General features: G+C 41.0%; 2 protein-coding genes across 10 annotated transcripts in view; both read right to left on the bottom strand.

Annotated features, from left to right (window-relative positions):
* lmx1bb (LIM homeobox transcription factor 1, beta b) overlaps positions 1-5,096 on the bottom strand; it is a 61,155-nt gene extending 56,059 nt beyond the window's left edge. Inside the window, exons 1-2 of the mRNA XM_051075088.1 lie at positions 4,943-5,096; positions 4,390-4,525 (exon numbers count right to left, since the gene is read on the bottom strand). The gene's annotated coding sequence lies outside the window, so the exon portion shown is untranslated. The remainder of the gene's footprint in view (positions 1-4,389; positions 4,526-4,942) is intronic.
* A 145-nt stretch (positions 5,097-5,241) lies between these two features.
* Positions 5,242-26,246, bottom strand: part of mvb12bb (multivesicular body subunit 12Bb) — a 32,055-nt gene continuing 11,050 nt past the window's right edge. For 3 of the 9 annotated variants that reach the window (XM_051075089.1, XM_051075090.1, XM_051075091.1), the window contains 5 exons: positions 21,005-21,066; positions 14,695-14,820; positions 9,939-9,994; positions 9,520-9,579; positions 5,242-5,635 (listed from right to left, as the gene is read on the bottom strand). In XM_051075089.1, coding sequence (XP_050931046.1) covers positions 5,594-5,635; positions 9,520-9,579; positions 9,939-9,994; positions 14,695-14,820; positions 21,005-21,066 — 346 coding nt within the window. In that variant the 3' untranslated portion in view covers positions 5,242-5,593. The other 6 variants (XM_051075092.1, XM_018669334.2, XM_051075093.1 and 3 more) reach the window with 6 other exon arrangements.

Raw genomic sequence — 26,246 nt, 5'->3', positions numbered from 1 at the left:
TTTCTAATCTGTCCTGAACATTAGGCAGAGAGCACTAAAAACCCATCACTGGCCGCATGTGTGCTGCTCAGTTCACAATGTGCTCACCACAGGCTCTGCAGCTTGGCCCCGAGGAAGTTCAAAATTAAATGAGAACAAAAAAAGAAGAGACGCGATTTTAACTACACTATTCCACAATGATGGATTCCAAACTCCTCTTCTTAAAGCAGAGAATAGCTGATAAACAATTAGAAAGCAAAACAAGGGCTAACAGGCTAACTGAAGTTATTAGGGCAGAGTGCCTGAGGCTAAAGACCAAGGCTTTGAACTAGAGGTCCAGCAGAGCTTAGTGAGGTCAAGATCTGTCAACCAGCAAGCAGAGCTAACATCACAATGCTCTGGACAGACATGTCTTCAAAGAATGTGTGCATTAAAAAGAATGACACTGCTATGTATTAAAGCTACAATATACACTGCATTCACATTTTAGGGTCATAAAATCAATAATTTTACAGTGTTAAGTGTTTAGAGCGCTTCCTCTGAAAACAAATCTTTTTACAGATAGGTGCAAACATTAAAACTCACTTTCTATATTTGTATTGTTGTTACTATTTCCACAAGATACTTCCTGGACATGTGAACAATTAACTTCCTACAGTGGCTACGCCGCTGCCACAGCTAACTAAAATGTGTTTAGCTTATATGCTGAGTTTGCCTGGGTATGTTTTATGTAACTGTGGGAATCACTCCAAGCTGACCTTGATGGTCTTGAGATATTTCCCTTCCTGGGTTCATGTGCCTAGTTACCAGTTGGTCAACCTCATGCCCTGTGAACTGACCCTGTCCTCCCTCAGAGGTTTGAAAGGAAAAGAAACCCAATCCTCCGGGGAGCGCTCTGACTAACAAGAAAACTGCTGGCCCGAATCTCTAAGAAGTGCTGTGTTTTCCCACTGGACCACTTTCAGCTTAATAAACATCTTAACTAGCCAGAGGTCCCACGGGAGCTGCTGGGAAATCCTCTGGGCAGCCAGAGCTCAGGAGTTGGCCCTTTATTGCATCCAGGTGGCTGTTAAAAAATGCTGGCCGGCCATAAATGTCCAATAAAATGCAACTGGCACCTTCAGGGGTGGACAGGGTCAGTGCACCTGTATGTGGACGAAAGCTCAACTCACTCCCCCATGTCCGACCAGTTTGATGTCGTATGTTGTGCTACCACCATGTCCATAAGGATTATTGAACAGGCCTACTGTGGGCACAGGCCCAGGGGCCTGAAAAGTCAAGCGGCCTCAGCCAAAATGGCAAAAGAGAGACACAAAACTACTGCAAGTAGACTCAAAACATTTACAAGAGGCTGCAAAATACCAGCAAAGATACACAAAGCCAACTACAAAAAGATGCAAACTGACTACAAAGAGAGTGTTGAGGCACAAAACAACTTCAAAGTTGACACAAACTGACCAATTTGCAGTCAGTTTGTGTCTCTTTCAGTTTCAGTGTCTTGTTCTCACGAAGGAGAGGAGAGGGGTCTTTTATATGTCTGCATCCAAAGGCCCATTGTCTCATAGGTCCAAGGCCATGTCAGCCACATCACTGCTTATAGCACAAACATCAGGTAAATATTGGCAAAAGTTAAAGACCTTTTCTTTTTGTCATGATGTCCTCAGCTGATTGAAAACCCATCCCCCTGTTGTATTAATGCACAACTAACTGGTAAATTAGGGGGGATGCTTACTGAAATTCTGATCCAATCGCTCCCTGTTGTTTACGACTACTTCACACTTATATGAACAGTGGCAGCAGCCTCCCTTCATCTGTCCAGCCTGGTCGCTGTCCAAAGGGAGACTTAATTGTCCCACAGGTTGTGCAGAGACCTGGACGGTGTACTGGGCCTTTGATCTGACTTGAAAGGAGTTAATTGATTTCTGTGTTACAGGCAGTGTTAGAGTGAAGAGAGAAAAAAATGATGCTTGCTGGACATTTCACAACACGTGCAGAAATATCTGAGAGAGAAAGAAAGAGAGAGAGAGAGAGAGAGAGAGAGAGAGAGAGAGAGGGGAGGGGATGAAGAGAGAGATCACCTCACACCCGACTCCATCCCTGCTCAATTACAATAATTTGACTCACATGGGCTGGCCGCTGTGGCAGAGAGAGAAGGGAGTAGAGCCGCTGTGTGGGGAAGGGAGGAAGGGGGGGGGTGCTCTGGGAGATCACTCATCTTACCTCTAGCTGAGGTATGGAAAGACGGATTTGATGTGCGGCTCCCCTCGGAGTGCAGCCCGGGGGCTTGTTAAGGTGGCGGTACGGAGAAGACCACACGTCTAACCTCTCGCTTTGAGCCTCAGTGGGGCACTCCAACTTTTAATGACGTCAACATGGAACAGAGACCCAAGAGGCTGCTAGAGGTGACCGGTAAATGGCAGAGTAAGTGTTTCTCTGCTTACAATCTGCTTGTCTCTATCTCTTAGAAAAATAGTACCTGCTTATTAATTCATTTTTCCTACAAGCTTTTCCTGTTTAAGGCCATGGAAGACTGAACCTATCCCAGCATGCACTAGCCTGAAGGAATCACATTAGGAAGCACGACAGTTATGTTTACTCTTGTTATGAAAATATGAATCCAGTGGACATTAAATGTGGCTTTACATCCTCGGAACATGATTCGCTGCATCACCTGTCTGAGAGTCTGTTTGCCATGGGTCCAGCTCTGGTCTGGACCCTGTTTTGACAGGCCTCCTGCCTTCACTCCTTCACCTCTCTCTATCTCTGGTCACTCCAGCTCAGGGGGGAAACAGGGCTGTCAGAGGGAGAGTGGCAGGCTAAGCCCGTCTTAACACAGCACCTCAAACCACCTCATAAATACAGGCTTCCTCTTCCAATTTCCAAGCGGCCCATCCACCTCTGTCTACATGCTTACACACTGCTCCATGTCATGCACCGGGGTGTGAGTTTAAAAATGACCACGGGACATCTGGCAGACTCACAGAGGGTGGGGCTTTGATGTGCTGCTCTGCAGTTCAGTTCAACTTCAGCGGGAGCCAAATCCTCAGAGCAACGCAGCAGCAGTGACTGAGGAGCCTAAAGTGGGCCTGGTCAGTTAGAGATAGCGAGGGAGTTTGAGAGATGCCTCGAAACAGATTCACCATATGTGAAAAGGCTTAGAGACAACAGCCCCTAGCTACACCACTATCATTTAAACTACTGCAGATCAAAAAAAATTGTATCCATTTTAATTTTAAAATACAGCCTTTGAAAATCATAATTTTCCATATCATAAGGTGGAGTGAAAGGAAAAGTGAAACCATGTGAGGCAGCTTTTTGATGGGCGTTGCTGGGCAGGGCTCATGATGGAGCTGTGGTTCTGAGAGCAAGATTGCTCTGTGCCCATCTGGAGAGTTTGGCTACGCTGCTTCACTCGCCATCAACACAAAACTCCCAACTAATGATCAGTTTCGCTCTAAACACTAACATCTGACCCGCAGAGCTAATGTCACACTCATCCTGCTGTCAACCTCTGATGCCAGCAATACTCTGCCTGTTGCTAACATACAACATAATCCATGGTCCGGATGAGATTTGTAGAAAAGGGCCCATAATACCAATTTGTAAAGTTAAGGCTAAAGATAAGATGACTGATGTTCTATGTTTTTGCATTTGTCAGCATCTCCTATGAGAAGACCTAAACCAACAATGTACAAAAAGAAGTTAGTATCTTAATATCTCACTTGTCTGTGGCACTCATCCCCAAGCACATATGCCCCCAAAGACGTAAATCTCTTAAAACAGGTTATGAACATACATTTACAAAAAAAAAAAAAAAAAAGCTGAATAATTCCCTAAAACCACTGGGCACTGTACTTTTTAGAAAATGTTACTCAAACAACAACTTTAGTGAGTATTTATGGCAGCAGGAGGTATATGTGGACTTAATTCAAAACAAACTATGTTAATTGTCATGAAGGAGCATGTCACCCAGTGTTACAGTGTGGCTCATCACTGTGTATTTAATAGATATGGGATGACAATGATGGTCTATAGCACACAATATATTTAAATACTTGTCAGTGAGATCCCTCCATTGTTGGTTTTGGTCTTGTTAATAATAAGAAAAAGGTAGAATATAATCAAACTTAGCTGATATAAAATATTTAAAACATTATCTAAAAAACTTAACATAGACTAAGTAATTAAGATAGGTAGTGACATTATTTAGTGTTTCAAAATTCATCTTACATACTTTAGTCAAAAAAAATAATGGTGGAAAATTTGCAAAGTTCCACCTTTTTCTGGTACAAACTATGTATGGATCTAGATACATATGGCATACTGTATATATACACTTCAAGCACAGTGGGGAGGAGGGCTGTCGAAGCCTGTCACTGTGCTCTAGGGCATCACTGACATGAGTGTCACCTTCATGAAGGAGCATGAAAGCTGTTCCCTCTGCAGAGGATTCCTCAGACCGTCGCTCTGATTTCCGCAGCAGAACAGAGGAGTTAACGCAAACACTGGTAGAGGGTTGTCATCTGCTGTACGCTTCATTAAACACCTGTGAATACCAAAAGCCATTAGGAATTTTTGTCAGGAAAAAAAAGAGGAATGCCTGCACTGTTAGCAGAATCCATAAGTTCACAAACTTAGCAGGAGGAGAGTCTAATTAACAAGAGGGGCATTAATCCATTAATGAGTTTCTAATACTAATTACAGCTGCAAAAATGTACAAATGGATTTTGACAATTTAATTAGTTGCAAATGACACATGAGCAGGAGTGAGAAGATGGTGATGTTTTCGTATCCAAGTGTAAATTCTGCTTCTGGATCTGGCAGCGAAGTGGCAGCAGGGTTGTTGTTAGTGCATTTAAGTGAAGACAAACCCATGTGTTTTTTATATTAAGAAAATTAGGTTTTAATGAATATCTCCTTAAAGCTGTAGACAGGAATAACATATTTCAGAGCCGAAACTTACTGCTGTCCTATTCTTAATGATTTGACTCAGTAGCGGAGTCACTGCTGACGTGGGTGGGCATCTGGGGTAAAAGGCTCCCGTGTGTCAAAGCTCTGCCCGCTCTTGCTGCACGCTGCTCATGATGAACTTTGTGATGGAAAGATGCTTCGGCTGGAAAATGAACATCAGAGGAGCCTGTTTGTGTGTGTGCATGATGAGGCTGCTTCTTTGCTCCGACTGCTGCTCACTGTTGGCACAGCCCTGTTATTCTGATGAGCAAAATGTGAGTCACAGCTAACATACTTTTATGAATTAATCTGTTCAGGGATATTAATTAGTTTTATTTATTTTGAGCATGACACTATTCTGAACAATCCTTCTGAACTCATCTGGGTGAGACAAAGTTGAAAGTTGAAACATTTCTGAATTTTCTGAATTTAATGTTCAAAGTTGTATATTATCAAAAATATTTCAAGAACTGGATCATTTACATAAAATCCATTAAAATTAAAACACCTTTTCTGTCTAAAATTACATAATATACATTTGTGGTATATCCAAAATCTACCTTAGTTTCATTAGTTCATCATTTTACAAATTATATTTTTTTATCCATCAGTATTTTTCCAGTCCAGCGGTGTCTCTGTCAGCTCGAGAGGGCTGGGAGGAAAGTTACATAGCAATGCTTCTCTCTGTGCTGAAGTTGTAGTGAAACTGTAGGGAAAAGAGGAAGAAGAAATAACCACTGATGATTGAAAGTATATTGTTAAAAACTGAAGAAAAACATCAGCAACCTGCATTGTCTTTATGAATAATCCCAAAGCACCCAAAAGCATAAAGTACATTTATAAGAAATGCTGCACTGACTGACACATTCAGACTGACACAATCAGTACCATTATCTGCACAATGTAACAGACTAATGGCAATTGAACCATAGATTTAATACTTATTGGTTTAATGTTATTCACCCTATTGGAAGCCACAAGCATGAAATTAGCCCTACAGCAGAATAATTAGGTGGTCATTCAGACTGAAGATTGAGAATATATAAAGAAACACTGCCCCCCTCTGGGATGTCAAGAGCATGACTCTTTAAAAAGCAACAGGGCTACAAACATTATTGGCTTATGTGACATCAAAAGACAGGAAAGTGTGTGAGAAACTGGTTGTATAAATCATAACTTTAACTCCCTTCTGTTTCACAGATCAACTCTCAGTACCCCTCATCCTCCAGACATTTAAAATTTTAGCACCTAAAGTCTTTTTTTGTTCTATTTTGGCACAAACCCAAATATAAGAAATGGAGGTGACAACATTTAACGTCATGTGTCACTTCTGGCCCCAACACAGGTCTACAGGCCAAAATGTGACAGATTCACATGAATAATTATTCCTTTGTTAATGTTATTGTAAACCTCAGCGCATCTTCTAGCAGTAACGTTCATTCAGTCAGTTTTTAGGTCCACAGCAACCTCTAACCTCAAGGTACGTATCGTAGAAATGAAATGGAGCTCCACACGGTGAAGAATACATATGAGGGGGAAAGAGAGGACTGGTATTGGACTGGTATTTGATAACAGCAGATACTCCAATAGAAGGCAGTGGAATCTCTAATGGAAGAGAAAAAGATGGCTCATGGATTATAATTATTATAAAATGATCAAACAAAAGACAAAGTTCCAATGGAAAGTGGTTAAGGCAAATAAATATTCTACAATAACAAACTATCATTCTTGATTATTTGATGGTCAACTTGTTTTAAAAATAATAACACATTGTTGTGGGAGTAGTTCTTCTTCTGGTTGAACCGGTTGAAGTTTTCGTGACATAAAGTAGTGCTCACTTCACAAGTTAGACAGCTGTATTACTGCAACACAGCACTAGGTGATGCTGTATGATCACTGAAATAAGTTTCCAAATCTCTAACAGAAGCCATGGAGCCACAATGGCTGAAACCGGGTTCTCTCGATCAAAATACCACCTTCCCTCATCTACTTGAGGGGAAGCTGCAAGTTACCCCCAAAACCTGTCACATATCACAAGCCTGTTAGTTGTGAAGAAATTCCGCCCCCCCACCACACTAAAATTCAGTCTCAACATCTGGCACAGTAAATAAATAATCCTGTGTGTATGTGTTCGTGTGTTTGTGTGTGTGTGTGTGTGTGTGGATGATGGATGGGGGAATGGGGTGTTATCAGGGAGAGCATGTATCAATGTCTGCCAGTTTTACACACAGGCTGACAGGACAGTGACACACTAGAACATGGGCGGCAGTCACCCAGACGAGCCGAGCTTCATTTCCTGTCCCTGCTGCACTGCCAAAAATATGTGACATGTTGTCTTCATTAATTCCACCTCTATTTGGAGCTCTCCCTCTCACACCTCTCACATACCCCTGTACACTACTGTCCCTCCATACATTCACATGGAGAAAAACACACACACACACACACACACACACACACACACACACACACACACACACACACACACACACACACACACACCTACCTCTGCAAAAGCATATGCAGGCACAGAAACAGACATACACAGATAACTCCCTACAAACACTGAAAACCAATCATACATAGGTGCTAATGAAAATCTTGTCATGTGTGCATACACACTTCTTTCCACCCTAGCATACTCCCTCTGAAAATCATTATCCAGCCGCCAACAACATTTTTCAGCAGAGCAAACTACATAAAGATGTCACTTTAAATCGCTTACTAATTAACACTTAAAAAGACACAAATTAGATATGCGTGGCTAAAAGCAATTATAATATCCGCAAGTTTTGCGAGTCATTTGGGAAATGAAAAGAATGCCTAATTGCTGGAACCAACATCATCCGAGACATGGCTTAAGTGATGCCTGTTAGGAAATGGTCTTATCTACAACTGTGGCTGTGATTACAACAGTTTTCCTCAATTACATGTGCATATGTATAATTCTAGAAAGTACATCTCTTTCATGAATCTATATTTTTTTAATGGGTTTTAAAAACGAACCAATTAGACTCAGAAGGCGCCACTAGTTTCTGAAGAGGGGGGAAAAGAGCCCCACAGTTAAGCATGGACAGTGACCTCTTCTGGACAACAGAGGGAGAAATTTACTCACTAACATTCAGAAAACTGTGAGAAACTGCTTTTTCTGAACCTTAATATTGTGGGTGTTTTTGGTTTATGAGCCACTTCAGCAGAAGCTCTGAGACAGAAAACATGATGGACATTGAATTTATAGTGTAACGCTGAAAGAGAAAAACAAGCAAAACTAGACAAAGAAAACATACAGTACTTTGGACATGCAACACTTTTTAAAACACCTCTGACGTCCAGCATGTTTATGAGAATATCACTAACTATATTTCCACCCCTTGTTCTGCACATATCATCGTGGGATAATAATAAGAGGAGAGAAGTAAAAATAACACAATGGTGAGGGATGTTTCCACTTGGAAACTAATTATCAAGCTAAGCTGTGACTTCATCCTCATCAGCCTGGCCCCACCATTAATCTTGTGCTGTCGTCCACTTCACTAAATCCTGTGTGTTACACTATCTCACATTTACTTCATCAGCTCCAGCACGGCTGTAATTAATGATTTCTCATGCCCTTCCCTTCCCTTCCCCAGCTCAGCTCACCATGTGTCCTCCTGCTAATCACACTCTCTGAGAAGAAAGGAAGGAGGAGAGGGAGAGGAGAGGAGAGGAAGGAGGGGAAAAAAAGACAAGAGCATATAGGATGAGCAGCCAGCCTGTCTCCACCCTGGACACACATACACAGACACATACACACCATTAATACCTGCGCTGACAATGAGCTTCATTCAGATGACCATATGACAAGATGGCGACTGTGTGATTTGGATAGTATGTGACAGAAGACAGAGGCAGAGTGCAGAACAGACACCCAGTTTGATGAGGGAGTGTTTGCTCTGTAACACATCTCAAACCCAACAGCACCTGTTCTTTTACAGTGGTCTGTCACTTCCTGGCAGTTCTGATACCAAGATACCGTGCTAATGAGAGAGAAGGGGGGTTGTCACTCTCTTTAAAGCACACACGTACACACACACACACACAAATACAGCACACACACTGACTCTCCTTTTTCCTCTTGCTCTCACAAACACATGGGCTCTAAAGAAGGACCTGCACATAGATGATTTTTTTTTTCCTACGAATGCCTGCAGGCTACAGTGTTTCATCAGAAATGGAGTAGCACTTTTACTTGCCTCTACGTGATCTCAACATTTTTCACTACTGAAGATGAAGCTGATTGGAAACTTAAAAACATTAAAAATGCAGAATCGGACCAGAAAAGCTCCTCAAGACCTCCAGCACTGTGCAAGATGCTAGATAGAGCTGTTTGAGAGAAGAATTGGGGAATAAAAGTCAAGTGTTTTGGAACAAGAGATGAAGCTTTTAAGAGAGAATGGCTGCCTAGCCTGGCCATGCTTTTATTCAATTGGGGCTTAGTGGAGCCAACAGGGCCTCGCTGTCTCAGACACTTAATTACAACCCCAAGACCGTTTGCTTTGCATTCTGGGCCAGCGGCGTCAGCGGCAGCCGAGCGTTGCAGCCTCTACTCACTTCCTCCTCGATCTCTGCCAGGGATTTGATCGTAATGCCCATTAAATTGACTTGCTGCATCTGAAATCAAAAGCAGGGAGAGGAGGAGGGAGAAGAAGAAGAAGGAAGAGAAAAAAAAAACACACAAGAAACATGGCGGTTAGGCTCATGGCTAAGTAAGCATGCTTAAAATCTTTAATCCTCTCCCTCTCTGTGTCAATACAAACGGGGCTATAGTGACAACTGCCGCCAGCTAGCCAAATGGACTGCATTGAGCCAGCTCTGCCTGACTGCACGCATTCATCACTCAGTCTGGAGGAAAGGAAATGAGAGGAAAGGAAAGGAAAGGAATGGAAAGAAAAGGAGTGGGTGTATATATATGTATGTAGAGAGAAGTTTTTTCTTTTTATTTCGTCCTTAGTTCCTAAGAGAATCTTTACCTCTTTGGGGCTGTCATAAAACTTCTCAGAGATCACAAAGGGAACATCATCCAGAGCTGCAAAAATGTAAGAAAAAACAAAGTTTAAAAGGCTGACTTTAAACAAAACAAAAAAATATTACTCCCTATTCTTGATCCACAAGAGTAAATATGGGATTATAAAACAGCAAAGCTATCAGCATCCCCAGTCACCCCCCAGACACCTCCCCTCCTTCCGTCTATGGAGAGAAGATGAAAGGCTTTTTTATTCTCCACTGTATTTGAGCACCTCCACTCTCTCCTCCAACCCAGCCCTTTCCCAACCCTCTTCCAGTTTAATTACTCTTGATTATTCCCGATTCCGTCTTGTCTGAGAGATGTTCACCTCTGAAAACAAAGACACGCTCACACTAGGCACAGAAAAGCGGAAAGAAGAGAGACAAAACATTCACCAGATATCAAATTTGCATGAAAATAAGCCACACTGTTCAGCCGGCAAAAAGTGGATTGAAATGAGGACTTGCCAAGAGCGTGGTGGTATAATTAGCATTTGACCAAACAAACGAGCTTCAACAGAGCTATAATTAAGCAGGCCTGTAATTAAGTGTATGCCCTTTATCATAATGATCGTGGTTAAAATGGTGTGATGGCTGCCAGTTGATTATTAATGGTGTAACCCCGTACTGCATGCATCCTGCACTGGAATCAAGGTGTCATGACTGTCAGGCTAGAGAGCAGCCCTTTGTTTATAAAATACATTAGGGCCCAAATTAACACAGGGTGACAAGGGACACAAAGCCTCTCGTTTCCAGACTGAAGGGAAAACTGCAGCTGCTTGGCTTCATTATAAAACTCCCAAATCTGGAAGCACAAAACTTCTGCCGCCGTTGGCTTCGACAGGAGCCCCAAATATCGAGAGGCCAAGCTTCCAACTGGTGTTCTTTTACCCACAGTCCATCAGGCTGCTGGCACAGGAAAAGGAACTCATAAATGTAAGCTGAAGCTGTTCATGAGTCATCGTTTTGGAGCTGATACTCCTTTTGGTCCTTCCTGTTCACAGCAATATTTAAAAGTATGGAATTCTAAAATATACCTCACTTTGACACTTATGTGACTTTGCTCTCTTGGTTATTGCACAGATCCACGGTTTGGCACTTTCCACACAAGTGTAGTACAATGTGATCTTTGTAATCAAAGCATGACCCTCACCTTAATGACCACAGGAAAGCTTATTTAGTTTCCTGGATTTGAATCATCTCCCACAGTAAAAATGTAGTGGTAACAAGAGTTCATAGCCATATTAGATACTTTGAGGCTGTACCTAGGCACAGGAGTACCTTGAGCTAAATGCTAACATCAGAATGCTAACATCCTCTCAACAACAGTGCTAAAAAGTTGATGTGAAGCAGTTAAATGTTCACCATGTTAACATTTGGCAATCGGCAAAAAAAAAAAAAAAAAAAAAAAAAAATTACAATTGAGAATGATGGGAATATCATTGGCTTTGGACCAGAAGTATCTGATCATAAACCGTAAATATTGAACAAATCTTACCTAGTAATGGTACTACATCCCTTATGTTATTACAGTTCAGTTTATGGAGGGGACATGAGTGTGTTTATCAAACTCACTAGGAATCCACCCAATAGTTGAGATATTTCAGTTAAAACAACAAATGTCAACCTCATGGTGGCGCTTTAAGAATAGTCAGGGGATCACCAAAGTCATTAGAATTTGTCATCTAAGAACCATGAATGTATGCACCAAATGGTATGGCAATCCATCCAATAGCTATTGAGGTATTTCAGTCCGTGCCAAACTGGCAGACCTACCAGCGACTGACTGAGGGGCCTAAAGACCAACTTTGTTAAAAAAGTGAAGGAGGGAAAGGTTTAGCCCCAGCTCCTTTTCCACTCACCCAAGAGCAGCAGCAAGGAAGCCAGGGTGACTGTTAAAGCTCATAAAAACAAGTGAATAAACATGCACCACTTTGTCGCTGGGAGCACCAACACCAGGAAAGAGGTAGGCATGGAGAATACATTTGAATCAACAGCCAGCTACAGGAAGCTGAGATTGTAGCTGCTGATGGATCTGCGTGGCACGGACAGATGAATGCACAGAGCTGAAGGCCAGAGAGTTTCTTTATTGCTCAAGAATTACATTTAAAACCAGATCTCACTTTGTATTCCACCACCATCTATACTAGAGAGGCTATCTTACATCCAGACAAATGGAGAGGCGCAGGAGATGACTTGCTGGTAAGGAATGAATGCTGTACCTCGGAGAAATCTGGGGGTGCAAAGGGCAAAAATAATGTAAATCCAATCTTCTGACCAGGAATCCCACTATGAAGCATGTTCTTGCCTCTCAAATGGCCAAGATACAGTCCATTAACCCATGAGTGTATTGCAGTGTGGGGAATTGGGTAGTTATTTGGAGTGTATGAGTGCAGTTAGTATGAAAACATCTGGCAGGAATTTTGGTACAATGGCTACGACGATGATGATGATGGTGATGATGATGGCGGCGGCGAGCACAGAGGTGGCGTTAAGTAAGGAGGACCCTGTGGCTTGAGTGATTGTAGTGTAAAGAACGGAGTCAGCACAGGCCCCGTGTGGATCATTGCCTTATTAATGGCTCCGTCAGGTGCGATGAGCAATGGCTGCATTGTCATCTCCAGCCCCTGGGCACAGATGAATGGCTGTTTCAGGGCGGGAAGGGCTCCCTCGTACGCTGGGCTGAGCACTAATCCCTCACTCTTCCATTGTTGGATGCACTGTCACCCAGGACTTCAGCAGCACCATACATTGCATTTTCCAGGGCTCTAACAGACATGGCCATGCACACAGGAGTATACACACACACACGCACACATAAACCACACCGAGTTGTGCTCCGACACTGACTGATGGAAAAATATGCGTGGGTGATCGAGCATACCCCATATTACCTGAACCACAACTCAAGAGTAACACTTTAGGAATGTTGATGAACTTTTATTTTACACTTCACTAATTCAGCAGAATTGCATTGATCTCTGTCTAGTATGATTACTTGGGTGAATCTGTCTCGCACCTGAATTAAGTGAGAAAGTCACAGCTAGGGCAATAATCTGCAAGTGTGAGCGAGCATCTATTACAACTTTTTACTCATGATTGAGCTGATTTCTATTGTTTAGTGCCATAAAATAATAAGAAATAATAAGTAAATCTGCTCAAAAACTGGTTAGGGCTTTATATGGAACCTGCTATATTTCATATTCCAAACAATTGGATGTTGGCTTTTCTCCATGTGTATCCGGGCTAGACATTGCAATACCTTTCCTGTCGGTGTGACTCTCAATTTGAGGTGGATTCTTTATGCAGACCATAGAGATGCTATTCTAGTTGCAGACCCCGCTCTCTGTCACCTCTGCAGATAATGGTGAGTAGATGAACAGAGAGCTGGAGGAGGACCCCCTATGCCCACTCACAGCCCTTAGCCCCACTCTGACATGAGAAATAGTGCCCAGGCCTGACAGCATCTCGGAGACATATTGTAGTTTATTTTGTCGCCCGGGCATGCCATCTGTGCCATTCCAATAGAGGGTGTGTGTTCAGGCTGCTGCAAGAGAGAGGGCGCGAGGCTCTGGGTCCCTCAGTAGCTCTGCAGCCACGGCAGGTCATTAGTCAAATTGCCTAATGAGAGAGAATACAAATGGCCCCCTACCCTGACAGGAGGAATTTTGGAGGTGTCAGAGCTCCTGACCCGTGCTATGAGAACAGATGATAGCGAGTTGCTATTTTCAGATTCTTTTAATGACTATGGCTCTATGAAACCCATTCTTTTTCTTTTATCTTTTTCCCGTTTTTTCAAACCCTCTAGACAGATGAGTGGGGAAAAAAAAAAACTTTTCAATGTATTAAAAAATCTCACTTGCAAAAGTGGAAGTGTAACTTTTGAATTATTTAAATGTTTACTGGGGAGTCAATTAACATTCTAAAAAAACGGAATAACATTGATACTAAAATAGATAATGCACTGAAATGATGTTGAGTGTTTCTGATTATCTATTTTTATTTGTTTCTGGCGGCTGTGTACAACTTGTTTTCCCAGTCTCATGCAAGCTTCTCCTGCAATTCTCCTGACAGCAAGACAAGTTATTTTATACTAAAATATTAATTTCACCTCATCAAAATGTTTAAAATGTAAACAAATTAAATGATTCTTAATGCTGAGAGGAGTGTGCAAGACATCCAGTAGATACATGTGCTTATAGTTACATACTACAGGCTGCGCTAAACACTCTGGTTTATGGAGAGGAACTGGTGAGGCAAAAAGCAAAGAACAGAGTGAAAAGAAGCTAAATCATTTTACACAAGCTTGCTATTTGCCCTCAGTGAAAAGAAGTCACAAAACAAATTAGTCTTTTACCTTTTTGGCTAGAAATAATTATTATCTTATCTCAGGATATGCTCATTTTTTGTATAAGTGCTTGTAAAATTTATTAAATCCACCATCAAACATGTTAAGGAAAAATATACAGTTGAGCAATAGCTACTTTAAATGGCCTTTATAATTAGATTTTAACTATAAAGATTACTGTTAGTGTTAATGCAGAACATTTATGTTTTCAGTGACAAATGTAAAAATGAACATGAGCACATTCTCTATTAAAAACTGTGCAAAACAAACAAAAAAGTGGTACATTTACAAATACACTGATATTAAAATTCAACTTTTTTTTTGGTTACCAGAGGGATGCAAAATGGCAAGCTTATGGAGAATGACCCACTTACTTTTCCATCTGTGACAAGCAGTCCTTGAAATCTGGTTGTGGGTAGGGAGCCAGGCGGCAGTCCCAGTCAGGCGCTGGTCCATCAGTCTTCCAGAAAGTGGGCAGAGCCAGCAACACCTACAGTGAGCTGGCCACAAACATGGCCGCATAACACCAAATACTCAGAGGAGATGTGTACATGTGTGAAAACTTCTCCAAAATGCATATATGTAAGTTAGATTGTATTGAGCCTATATGTGAGAATATGTGAGAATAAGCTATTTAATGTTAAGTACCAAAACAGTTAGGTCGTTTGGTATAATCATAAAACCTGTTTTAGTTGTTTTTCAAAGCACTCACTGCTGGAGAAATACTGGGAGAGCCCTTTTTGCTGGCTGGCTATTGAGCGCTCTCATGAAATTAAATGGACAATCAGACTTTAATCAGCAGCACAGTGTCTTTTAAGACATTGCCATGGCACTGGCATTGATCCCCAGCTGTGGCTGCTGGTAAGTGTGCAGCAGAATGTGTGTATAAATGGGGTACGCCTCTCTGGACAAGTGTAAAAGCTGGCAGAGGGCTGACAGTAAATTGCATGTGCCGGATGGGACACAGCAGAAGGCACAATTACACAAATCCCCTCTTAATTAGCGGTTCTGTGGGCAAACTAACCCGTAATGATGCGAGGGATGTGGCGAGCCCCAGAAATCCTAACAAGAAACACTCACCAGCACAGGAGACTGGGTCATATGGCCCCGGCTCCCCTGAAGTAGTGACTGACACGTGATCTGTTTTGATCAGTGCAGCTGCAGGAGATGATCCCCATGTTGCCCTGCTCCCCACAACCCCTAGCCCTCACTGAGCTACTTGCCCTCTGGACTGTGGGTAAAGCAGCAGGCCCTGTGTGGTTGTGGGTGGCATTATTAAGTTCTCCATGCTCACAGTACCAGGCAATGTAAAGTGGCATCTCACACGGTGAGTAATGAACTGTGCCAGAGCGGAAGCAGGAGGGATGACAGCCAAAGAGGCCTCCTTGGCAGCCACTAACCTGGGCATCCACCAATTTATCATCCCCTAGAACCAATCCACCAATGCTGCTCTGCCATTTGTCATTAATTATGCTAATAAGGACACCATTATTCTCCTGATGAAACAGGCAACTGTTATTAGTAAAATGCACTTACAGTTTCATACATATGCGTTTGCTTGTTAGTTTTACTGTGTTTGGATTAGTGCACTTTGAAAAGAGATATTTTCTATTTCTTAAATAAAACTGTTAAACTTTATGCACTTTTACCCACTACAGAGGAGTCCAGGACTTCTCTGAACACACTAATTGACTATCATGAAATGACAAAGCAACAACCTCATAATCATGCAGTACTCCTTGCACCCTAACATAAAAATGGCCCCATCTATGTAAAGACGCTGATGGGTTTGAACTTTTTCACAGCAGACTTTATGGCTCTAAGCAAACCAGTCTGAGCAGAACTATTTAATATAGCTTCTGGGAGCCCCAGATGCCCTTTTCCAGAACGACTTCATTCCCAGAATCTCATTGTGCTTTCTAAATCACACCACAGTATGTATTAGAAGATCATTAATTACAAACTTAACAAGTCAGCAGAGCCATTAAAAGATCTTTAAGGCATATTTGACCATAAATCTCCTTAAACTATATTTAATGACTGGATTTTTGTGAAATATTTTTTATCAAGTTCTAATTAGATGTGTGATAACAAACCCTGCTGTACATGGGGCAAATGAGGGAGCCGTGACAGGCCCATCCATTGAGGCTGTCCACGTCTGGACACTGAAACTAATGGAGCACCGCTTCTATCTCAGGGATGGATAGAAAGCAATGAGGGATGAGACTCCAGAGTCCAGTCTGGCCTGCAAATGCAAAGCCTGGTAAAGTCTCTTATTTGACTGTAATAAAGGTCCAAAAATGCCTGAGGGCCTCAAGGCTCCAGTCAAAAATTCCATTAGGATTTATACAGGATTGATCCTCAAATACTTAATGGCACCATCATGCTGGGATCGATCATGTTTTGCTACCAAACCTGCACAGTCAAATAGAATTTTTGACATATCAACAAAATAAATTCCAACAGGATTTTCTCAAGCATGTTAGAACCAAAACATGCTTTTTCACTAAAGAGATGAACACCAACTATACAAAATAAAAACTGTATTTTTACACAGTTGACTTTAGTCACTACTGAATGGATTTGGCTCAGACATGTATCAGTATTTTCCACTGAGATCAGCAATTCCACAGTTAAGACGATTTAAAAAATGTTTTTGGAAAATACACACTAATAATTTCCAGAGTAACAAAAATACAAACTGCAGCAAATGTAGGAAATACTTATTCTATCATCTCCACTAACAAACGAGTACATTTTTTGCAGTTAGACAGTAAAGAGAATTACATACATACTCTGTCCAGACTTAGGCACAATTACTGCATGTTTTTAGTCATTCCTAACTGTACTTCACTTTATGACACTGACAATAATTCCTGAAACTCTTTCTCATATTTTTTTTTTTACAGATTTACAGTTAATGTAGATTTTTATCTGCAGCATGCTGGTATATTTTTGGCCAGTGTCTTGATTCAGTTCTGCAGTATTCACCCCAAAACACTGAAACTATGCTGCTATGTCTATATGGAAAATGCACAAATACCTAAAACTTAAACCTGAATTAAAGCAAATTTAAACACTGTGTAATTTATAGGCCATCAAATTATAAGATGGAACTCAGCACATCTTTATATCATTAGTTGTAGGGAGCAGTAAACAGTTTTAGGATATGTATGTGTGTGTGAATGTGTGTGTGTGTATGTGTGCATTAGGTAGATGTGTGCAATACTATTCTTCTACTGAACCTCTCTCACTCCATGTTTCCCCTTTTGCTGACCAGGGGAATTAAGAAGCAAAACGTGGGTTTTAAGAGCGTTCCTTTCATGTCTTGATGTAAGCTTTGGCATTACTTCAGACATCAAGATCGGTTTCATAGAAATCCCATTCCATCTAAAGTAAAAGCTCGGCAGTAAATCTGCCCATACCTCCCCCATAACACTTCCATAAATGATTCATTCAGCTCAGTTTAGCTGATGCAAAACAGAATGTTAGTGAGTTGTGGACGGAGCCCGAGCTGCAAGTGTAGGACCAACCCTGCTGCTTAGTAATTTCATCAATCTCTGCGAGAGAAAGAGAGAAGAAAAGAGAAAGAGGAGAACAGTGTACACTAATAATAACTTTTGTGTCACTATCCAGAGGTCGTGTTTTTTAATCCTTCAGCCTAAAGAATTGTGTTATTCTAAAATATAACCCCAGTGGTGCAGAAGCAGTTGAGATCCATCACGGTTTGAGATAAGAGCCGGCTGATCTCCTCCCTCTGTACGGCCTCGCCCAGAACTACACAGGGAGATAAGATGGAACTTTTGTTTGAAACCTGATGAGAACCCTCTTAATGAAAGTGCTGCGCCAAAAATAATCTTTTTTCTCCATGTTAGTCAATCAAGAAATGGTGTAGTTGGGGGAAAAAGAGGAGAAAGAAAGTAATTTTGCATAATCAGTGAGCACCATCTGGAACAATTAACCAAATTCCACAGAACTCAGAGGATCAGTCATATTGGCTTATTAAAGATCCAGAATTATACAAGTAATAAATCCTTGGAAAAACGAAGCGTACCCCTGCCTGTCACGACTATTTTAACTTCAAATACAGTGGAATACTTGATAAGGCTGAAAAGAGGAGATTAATATATGCAAATTATGTCGAGCATTTAAAAGCCCCCCAACAACTGTCTCGTTTTTTTTTTTTTTTTTTCTGTCTCTTATTACAGGGCTTTATGTTTTATTCATACACCAACTCACCTGTCATTTCATAAGCTATAATATTATGAGGGTATTATTAAACAGCATAAAGTGGAGCTTTAATTGGAAAGCTCCATTGCATTTTCCAATTATTTGCAGCAAATTAAAAGCAGATGCACATAGTTTAATAAGAATTCTAATATTGTTTCCTGAAAATCAAAAATCACTGTCATCCTGCCAAGATATTTTGCAAACCCAAGTTAATTTTGAGCCTCCTATTTTTTCCCTCCTCCTTCTCCTCCTCTTCTGAAGGATGAACTGTCTGGTGTCTGTTAATTGAAGTTCCTCTAATGGATAGGGAAATAATTGCTCTCCATATTACGTTAGATCAGGGCCAATGTCAGGATTTATTTTTGATTAATGTGATAGATATGTAAATGTATTACTTTTTATTACGTTTACCTTTTTATCAGGTGGATGTCTGCTGAATGCTATATGTTGTTCTGTAGGTAATGAAGAGAGACTGTTATGCAGCGGACTGAATGTCAGATAGATTTATTTTAGCGTTTAAGACTTTTTTCCAGTACTGTTTCGTTTATTTTCATCAAACATATGCTTTTTAGACACATTTCATGAATGCAAGTTTAATTACCTTTAAAATATCCTGCTTTTCTGGCAATGTATGAATAATAGACCTAATTGGCAAAGGGACTTGGCATGGATCAAAGCAATGCTGGTGAAGGAAAGCAAAAGGTTGGAGCTGCTATGAAAACTTGATAACTTTTCAAATGAGCTTGAACTGTCAAGTCAAAGAGGGCTGCAAAATAAATGTGAATTAGTTTTTAATATTCTGGTAATAAATGTCAAAGCGCCTGCACATCACATCTGTACATGATGTGACTGCAGATGACAGATTTCCCAGACATGTTACCTCTCCTCCCCTAAACTCGCTCTTTTTTTGTGTGTTGGGGTTTTTGTTTTGTTGGAAAGTGACGGAGGGTTTAATCAAGAAAGCAGGCAATTCATCAATCCTAAAGAAGGCGCCTGTACAACCCTGACAGAGCGCACATGGTTTTAGACCAACTCGAACCTGGCCAGCTGTCAGCCCACACACACACTCACACATGCACGCCCAGGCGCCCACGCACCTACACACACACACGCACCAGAGCTACCACCACGCTAACAATTAACACAAATAGGCTGTCGGCTACGACCTCACACTTGGTCTGCAGGCTATCACATTGTTAATGAAGGGAAGTTGCGTTCTCTCTCACATTCACAGTGTGATGCTGTGAGGCTGACGAGTACACAGTCTCAAGCAATAAAGCAAGAAACATCTCAGGCTAACTACATTATCCTCTTTTCTCTCACCAACTCATGAAGGGACACATTAAGGCAGAAGAAAGAGTCTGCGCACCTGCAAAGGACAGTTTTCTAGGGGTAAATGATGACTGCTGGCAGCATACTGTACAGTATGTGCATGTTCTTCACTGTCACTCAAAGCCTGTCCCAGTGGAGGAATCGCACACCAAATGCCACAAACCATTCAGCTGTGTGTTAATGTCTGCTCCTTCAGGGCCACACTTTGCCCACTTGTCTTGACTAACTTATAATATGACTGTCACACCAACACAATGATATATTAATCTTTTTTTTTTCTTCTTTTTTTTGGCAACCATGCACTCTTTGTATTTTTTTTATTTTTTTTTACAGTGGACAGTATTGGATTTGGATTCATAGACTTTAGAATTCAAATTAATTTATGTTTTCATAAAAGTTCAATCTATCTGTATATGTCAACAACTGTTAAATACTAGACTTGTATTAAAGAGGTTGGGTGTAATATGGCCATAGCCTGGGTGTGCCTCTGATGGAGAAGCAGGAGGAATCCTCACCACATGGTGTCTCTCTCCAGCTGGATAAAAACCTGCCTGCCTCATTCACCCCCGTGTGGATCACACGCTCTTTAAGGCTAGAGCGTCTCAGCCGGCTCTGACTCTGTGGCTCTGATGCTGTCACAGCTAAGCTCTGCTTTCTAACGAATTAGCCTTTCTTCTGTTTTAGTCATGGGGCATTGTGCTGTAGTTGAGTTTCTCCTTGACAAAGAGAAGGGGATTCGTCCAGTGCATGCACGGTACATATGTAAGTATAGCATGCGATGGATCATCTTTGACAGCTGTTAAATGTTCTCGAGTGTAATGCGGAGCTCCTCTGGGAAGTCACGTTTGCTCAGATAAGCAAAGCTCTGTACAGTATCCATCAGTGAAGGGATCTAGATATGGAGCGTTTGTAGATCAAGTAGCAGAGCAGCTTCTTTCATGTACAGGCAGAGACAAAACTGTTTATAGAGACATGCAGTGTAACATAGGAAGCATTGAAGTATTGAACTTTTTCTCCAAAATAGCAGCTTCCTCTTAAAGTATCTGCAGTTTAACAACCTAATGTATTGTCTATAGTTACTGTCATAAATGGTGCATACATTTAAAGTGTGGGACCTTTTACCTGTCTTGGTGTAGCTCCCACTGCTCTGGTGCTCATAATCTGGCCTGCTCCTGGTCCTCCAACTGGTAGAAAAAAGCATCATGTTCAATCAACTGATCAATACTATTATTATTGACAATCATGTCAAAAACACCCAAAATGCATGCAAACTTTGTATTTGACCAGAACAGTTATGTTCCAAGAGACACACCACTGCCATTAAAATATAATGCAAGAGAATTTATTTAGCATTGAAGCATGGGAACTCCCCCCTTACACAAAGGCTTTGTGATCTGTCTACAGGCAAAAACAGTGCAGTGAAATAACAGGCTGAATCTGAAGAGGAGAAATATGGTAAAAGTTAAACCATGCCTCAGCTTGCCCAGGGGCTCGAACAGACCTTTAAAGGGGTGGGGGGTGGAGGGGGGGGGGTGTTTGGAGCAGGATCTTGTTAATTCTGGAGGAACTGAGAGATTCCATTATTCAAGGGAAGTGTGGGTTTTTTTTACCGTTTCATGGCCTTGTATTACAGAAAACAGCACAGAATGCACTTTGTGGGCAGTTGAAGTTAACAAACCATATAAGATTGAAATCCTCATCAATCAAGCTATCATGAATTACACCCTGTGACTCACCCCTACGGATCGATAAATCCACAGCAAGCAGGAAAAAAAAAAAATCACAGCTTCAAGAGAGCTGCATAACATGACATACTCTGAAGGGAAAATGAGCTCTGCGATGGCATTATAAAACAAATGATCTTATAATGATAATGCAAAGCAGTTGGCATTATCATTAAAAAAGTGAACTGCTTTGATTAGAGGACACACAGGCATACAGTGAGAGTTTGTTGTGAAAGAAAAAGAACAAGGCAGACAAGTAGAATGGAGGATGCAGGAAAACAGTACTGAATTATAACAAAGGCAAGACAGATTTTGGAAGTGAGCAGGTGTGAAGTTGCAAATAATGAAGTGTGTATCATGTTCTGTATTTGGTCTGTTTATGGATAACATAATCAATCTCCACTTGCGGGGGGTGTAAAATCTAAATTTTTTAAATTTAAGACAGATCATATATTCTAGGGGTGCTGCACGTGAGTTGTGGCTTTCAAAGTCTTATCTCTCTGGATGAGATAAATAAATGCAATAATTTCCATCAAGAGCAATAAAACAAGACTTCTGACAGGCTGTGGTATTTATGAGCTGAAGCCTGCAACTCAGATTTATTTGCAATGAAAGGGTCGACTTTTCTCCTCCTCATTTACATCAGCATTTGGCCATGTTAAATCCAGGCCAATGGTGAATTTTTAAAAGGTTGGCATCAATCTTGCAGGAACGATTGCCATATTCAACGCAGACTTCTTTTACCTTGCAAAGGTTGATTCCACTGCCGAGGAAGGGAGGTACACATCTTTCAAAGCACAGAGACATCCCATGGACTGATAACGTGGAGGGAAATGTCTTTTAAGGCATCTGTGCTTGTGTTGTTAAATTAGTACTCAGAGGAAACAAAGAGAACAGAGAGAAAAAGTATTAAGTCTGGCTATTATCTATGTATCGGAGAGAGCAAGAGTGGTACTTAAATTCCCAAACATTCTGCATGAAACCAGGGAAATGCTTTTCTACTGGCAACCTCCGGGGTTGTTTTTCCCATCTGTTTGAAACACAAAACTGTCTCAATCCAAACTGGTGATTTCTAAATACAATTTTAGGTACATCGGAGAGGGTAACATATGGCAAATCAATTAGACAACTAATTCTTAAAACAAAAACATGGCAAGTGCATTTGCTAATCAACAGCAGTGTTGGGGCTCATATTATGTCGGCCACTGGAGTTTTGACAACAATTAATCCTCATTTCAGGCAGGGAGAGCCATATTGACACATATTCCTAATTTGAATATTCAATTATAGTGTAGTTCCTCATCAAATTATAGTAAAACTGGGAACACGGCCTGAAAGGTTTACGTAATTACAACGCAGATCAAGAGTCTTATGTTCCCTTGAAATCTGGTGTTAAAATCATATTAGTGCTGTAAAACAAACCACGACACTAAAGATTACTTGACAAAATGAATTACAGTTCAACTGTTTTTTTGTTTTGTATTTTCATCTTTATGTTGTTCCACGTGGAATAAGGAAAAGAGTTGTCTGCACAAAAAAAAGAGAGAAGGAGAAGAAAAAGTGGGAGAGACAGTGGGGACAGACAAGTGGTAGTCAGTGGAGAGGTAAGATGAGGATGAGAGTAATATCGCTGAAGAGCCTGAGCTGCGATACAGAGAGCTGGAAGCTCTTGTTTTGACACACATCCAGCCTTTCCCGTGACAACATCTCCACACCTTCCTCTATGTGCCGACAGTGCTGCTTTGTGGGAGCTGCTTTCTCACCCATCATTATCCTCCTTTAAGTCTGGTGTCAGGTGTTGAAAAGAGGATCTCTCTGAATTTGGTGGCAAATCACCGAACAGTCTGAGCCCATCAGATCTTAGCTGATCATTCGATCATTCCTGGCACCGTTCCGCGTTCCCTTCGCTTGATCTCCGCTACTTTTTGCAACTTTTCTGAACACAACAAAGTAATGAGTGAGATTGAGCTGGGAATGATTGTTCTTCGGCACTTCAGATGGGAGATCTGTCAGGCGACACACTGACAGTCACAGTGTCTCTTTCTCTCACGAGTCGTGTGCAGTGGGAAGTCTTGGTTAACCAGCGTGCAATGAAAGCTGATACAATACTCCTGCAGAGCTGCAGCAACGTGTGGAGTGTCACAGGTAGAAGACAGAGCAATCCAAAGCGTATTGATATGCATGCCAATTCTGACACTGATGACTCTCTAAGCTTCATGTATTAAAGAAAAAGGCAGCTATGCAATGAAAAAAAAAGATACTTGGCCTTGACATTTTTATCGCTGTACAGTTTGATTTAAAAAGTGACTGTGTGTACAATAGCCTATTATTCTAAGAGAAATGTCAAAAACCTTGATTCTGAGTGAAGCGAAAGAAATTGCAATATTAGGACATGGCTAATTTATGCTAGCAGTCACTGTAGAGGTCAGATATCAGCCTCAGCAATGACAGTTTTATCAGGAGAACAAATGGCAGCGTTGGCCGGGAGAAGGAAGGAGGGAGATACTTTACTGGACACATTAAAGGGCTGACCGGATGGTGCAGGTTTTTCACATTATAAAGTCAGGGAGTGGCTGATACGGTCTGTCTTGACAGATAACAAGCCAAAGTGGTTGACATCAAGCTGCAGCTATGAATCAAAACAGAACACCGTCGCTGGTTGAAACGTTTTCGACAAACTTGATAAAGAGACATTAAACACACAAGGTTCAAATGCATTTACATAGCAGGCTTCTCAACAGGCCCCTACCCTCACAGTTTTAGTGGCTCAGTATGGTGCAATAGCCTGGAACAATAAGAAATAACAATTTTAGTTGTAGTATTATACTTTACTAATTCCTAAGATTCCTTGTTACAGGGTCTCTGCAAGGTTCACTGAGTTACATTTAAGACTTTTTAATACCACATAAAATTCAATTTAATACCTGTTTCACAACTTTCACAAGCATGAAAGTATGATGGAAAACAAATAGGAACAATGTGACCTCAAATTCTTTATTATTATATTACTTTTTTAAGATCTTAACAGACGATTATAACAATAAATCCTTCATTATACAGTATAATAAATTTAATTAGTGCAGCCTGGACTTGAATTAGCAGCAGAAAACAGACAGATAGATAAACACTCTAGTCATTTTTAAAGCAAAAATGCCAAACATTCGCTGGTTTTAGCTTTGCAAAAGTAAGTATTTGCCATTTTTCTTTTTTATATATGAAAATGTAAATGAAATATCTTTGGACATTTGGACTGTTGAACTGACAAAACAAGCAATTTAATACTTTTTGACAGTCCATACACTAAAAAAAATAACTGATTAAGAAAACTGGCAGATTAGTCAATAAGGAAATTAATCATTAGTTGCAGTCATAAGTTCATGTAAATGGTAGCTAAAAACAACATCTGCCTATTATGAAACAATGAGCTTCCGAGCTGAAGCCAGCAGTAGTGACAGCACTTGCTATAGGTCTGATGGAGCTGACTGAAACTCTAACTCACATAAAATGATGGATCAGCCTCCTACTTGCACAATCCACTGTTTCAACAATCCAACTTTTAGTCCCTAAGTGTGTAACATTTCCTGATTTCCTGAGCCAACAACAGAATACGAAAACTAATGTTACTTCTTACAGTAGGCAAGAGAAGGTATTTGAGACTTCTGTTAATTAAATTTCAAACTCTTAAATACCTTCTAAGGACTATTGTTGAGAAAAAGCTTTTTAAAACTTTTCAAGACCTGCACATACCCCTGTTTTTCGCTGACAAAACAATACAACTCAAATACAACACCTTAGCCTTGATGCAATGACTGTGTGCATCCCATAATGATGCAACACCCTGCAGTTACTGTGTACCGCAGCTCTGCGCTGCTGAAAAACCTGATTTGCAGTTTACGTTTGTACACAACTCTAACAAGCTCTCGCTGCCTGAGGCAACGTAACATTTGAGAGGGATCACTGAAGCTTTCAAAATTATAAGGGTCATTAAAAATTTACACATTATTGACTGTATTTAAAACATCTTTTCCACTGACTGTAAAGAGCACTTAAATTTAAGAGGTGCTATTCTCCAAAGGCCATAAAGTTGTTATAGATAGCCCGAAGGAGGCATGGAGGAGAGAATTTTCTCTTGCTGAATATGAATAAAGTATAGAGGGGTGATACTACACAGACAGTTACACTGTACTTACTTAGGCAATCGGTGAGCCTGTTTATAAATCACTGTGGCAAACCATCTAATCTGTGACTTTAGAATAACTACAGAAATATTTACAGATATATGTATGGCTGTCTAAAGTGCATGTAACTACACGGACAAGATGTCAGATAAACAGTCAAAGAACTGCCACTGTCTAAATTGCCCACAATCCCGTCCTTATGTGTCAGTGCATTATGGATGGAAATACTCTGAAAGGAAGACTCTCTGACTGTGGAATGAATTTTAATGTTAATACAAAAACAGCAGCCTGTGATCTCAGCAGGCATCAGGAGGGGGGTGTGAGTCGCTTCGAGGTGCAATTTATTCCAACCTCTGAGCCTTACCAACTTGAAAGTGGGCTTCAAAAGAACGGAGGATTACCGGTAAGAGTTGCGAAGGCGCACACATGGGCCTGAGCTCTTGCCATTACTAACACATCAAA

This window comes from Lates calcarifer, linkage group LG13 (assembly GCF_001640805.2).
Source record: "Lates calcarifer isolate ASB-BC8 linkage group LG13, TLL_Latcal_v3, whole genome shotgun sequence".
NCBI lineage: Eukaryota > Metazoa > Chordata > Actinopteri > Centropomidae > Lates > Lates calcarifer.
The sequence above is the reverse complement of the archived record's forward strand: the minus strand, read 5'-3'. Positions and strand labels throughout refer to the sequence as shown.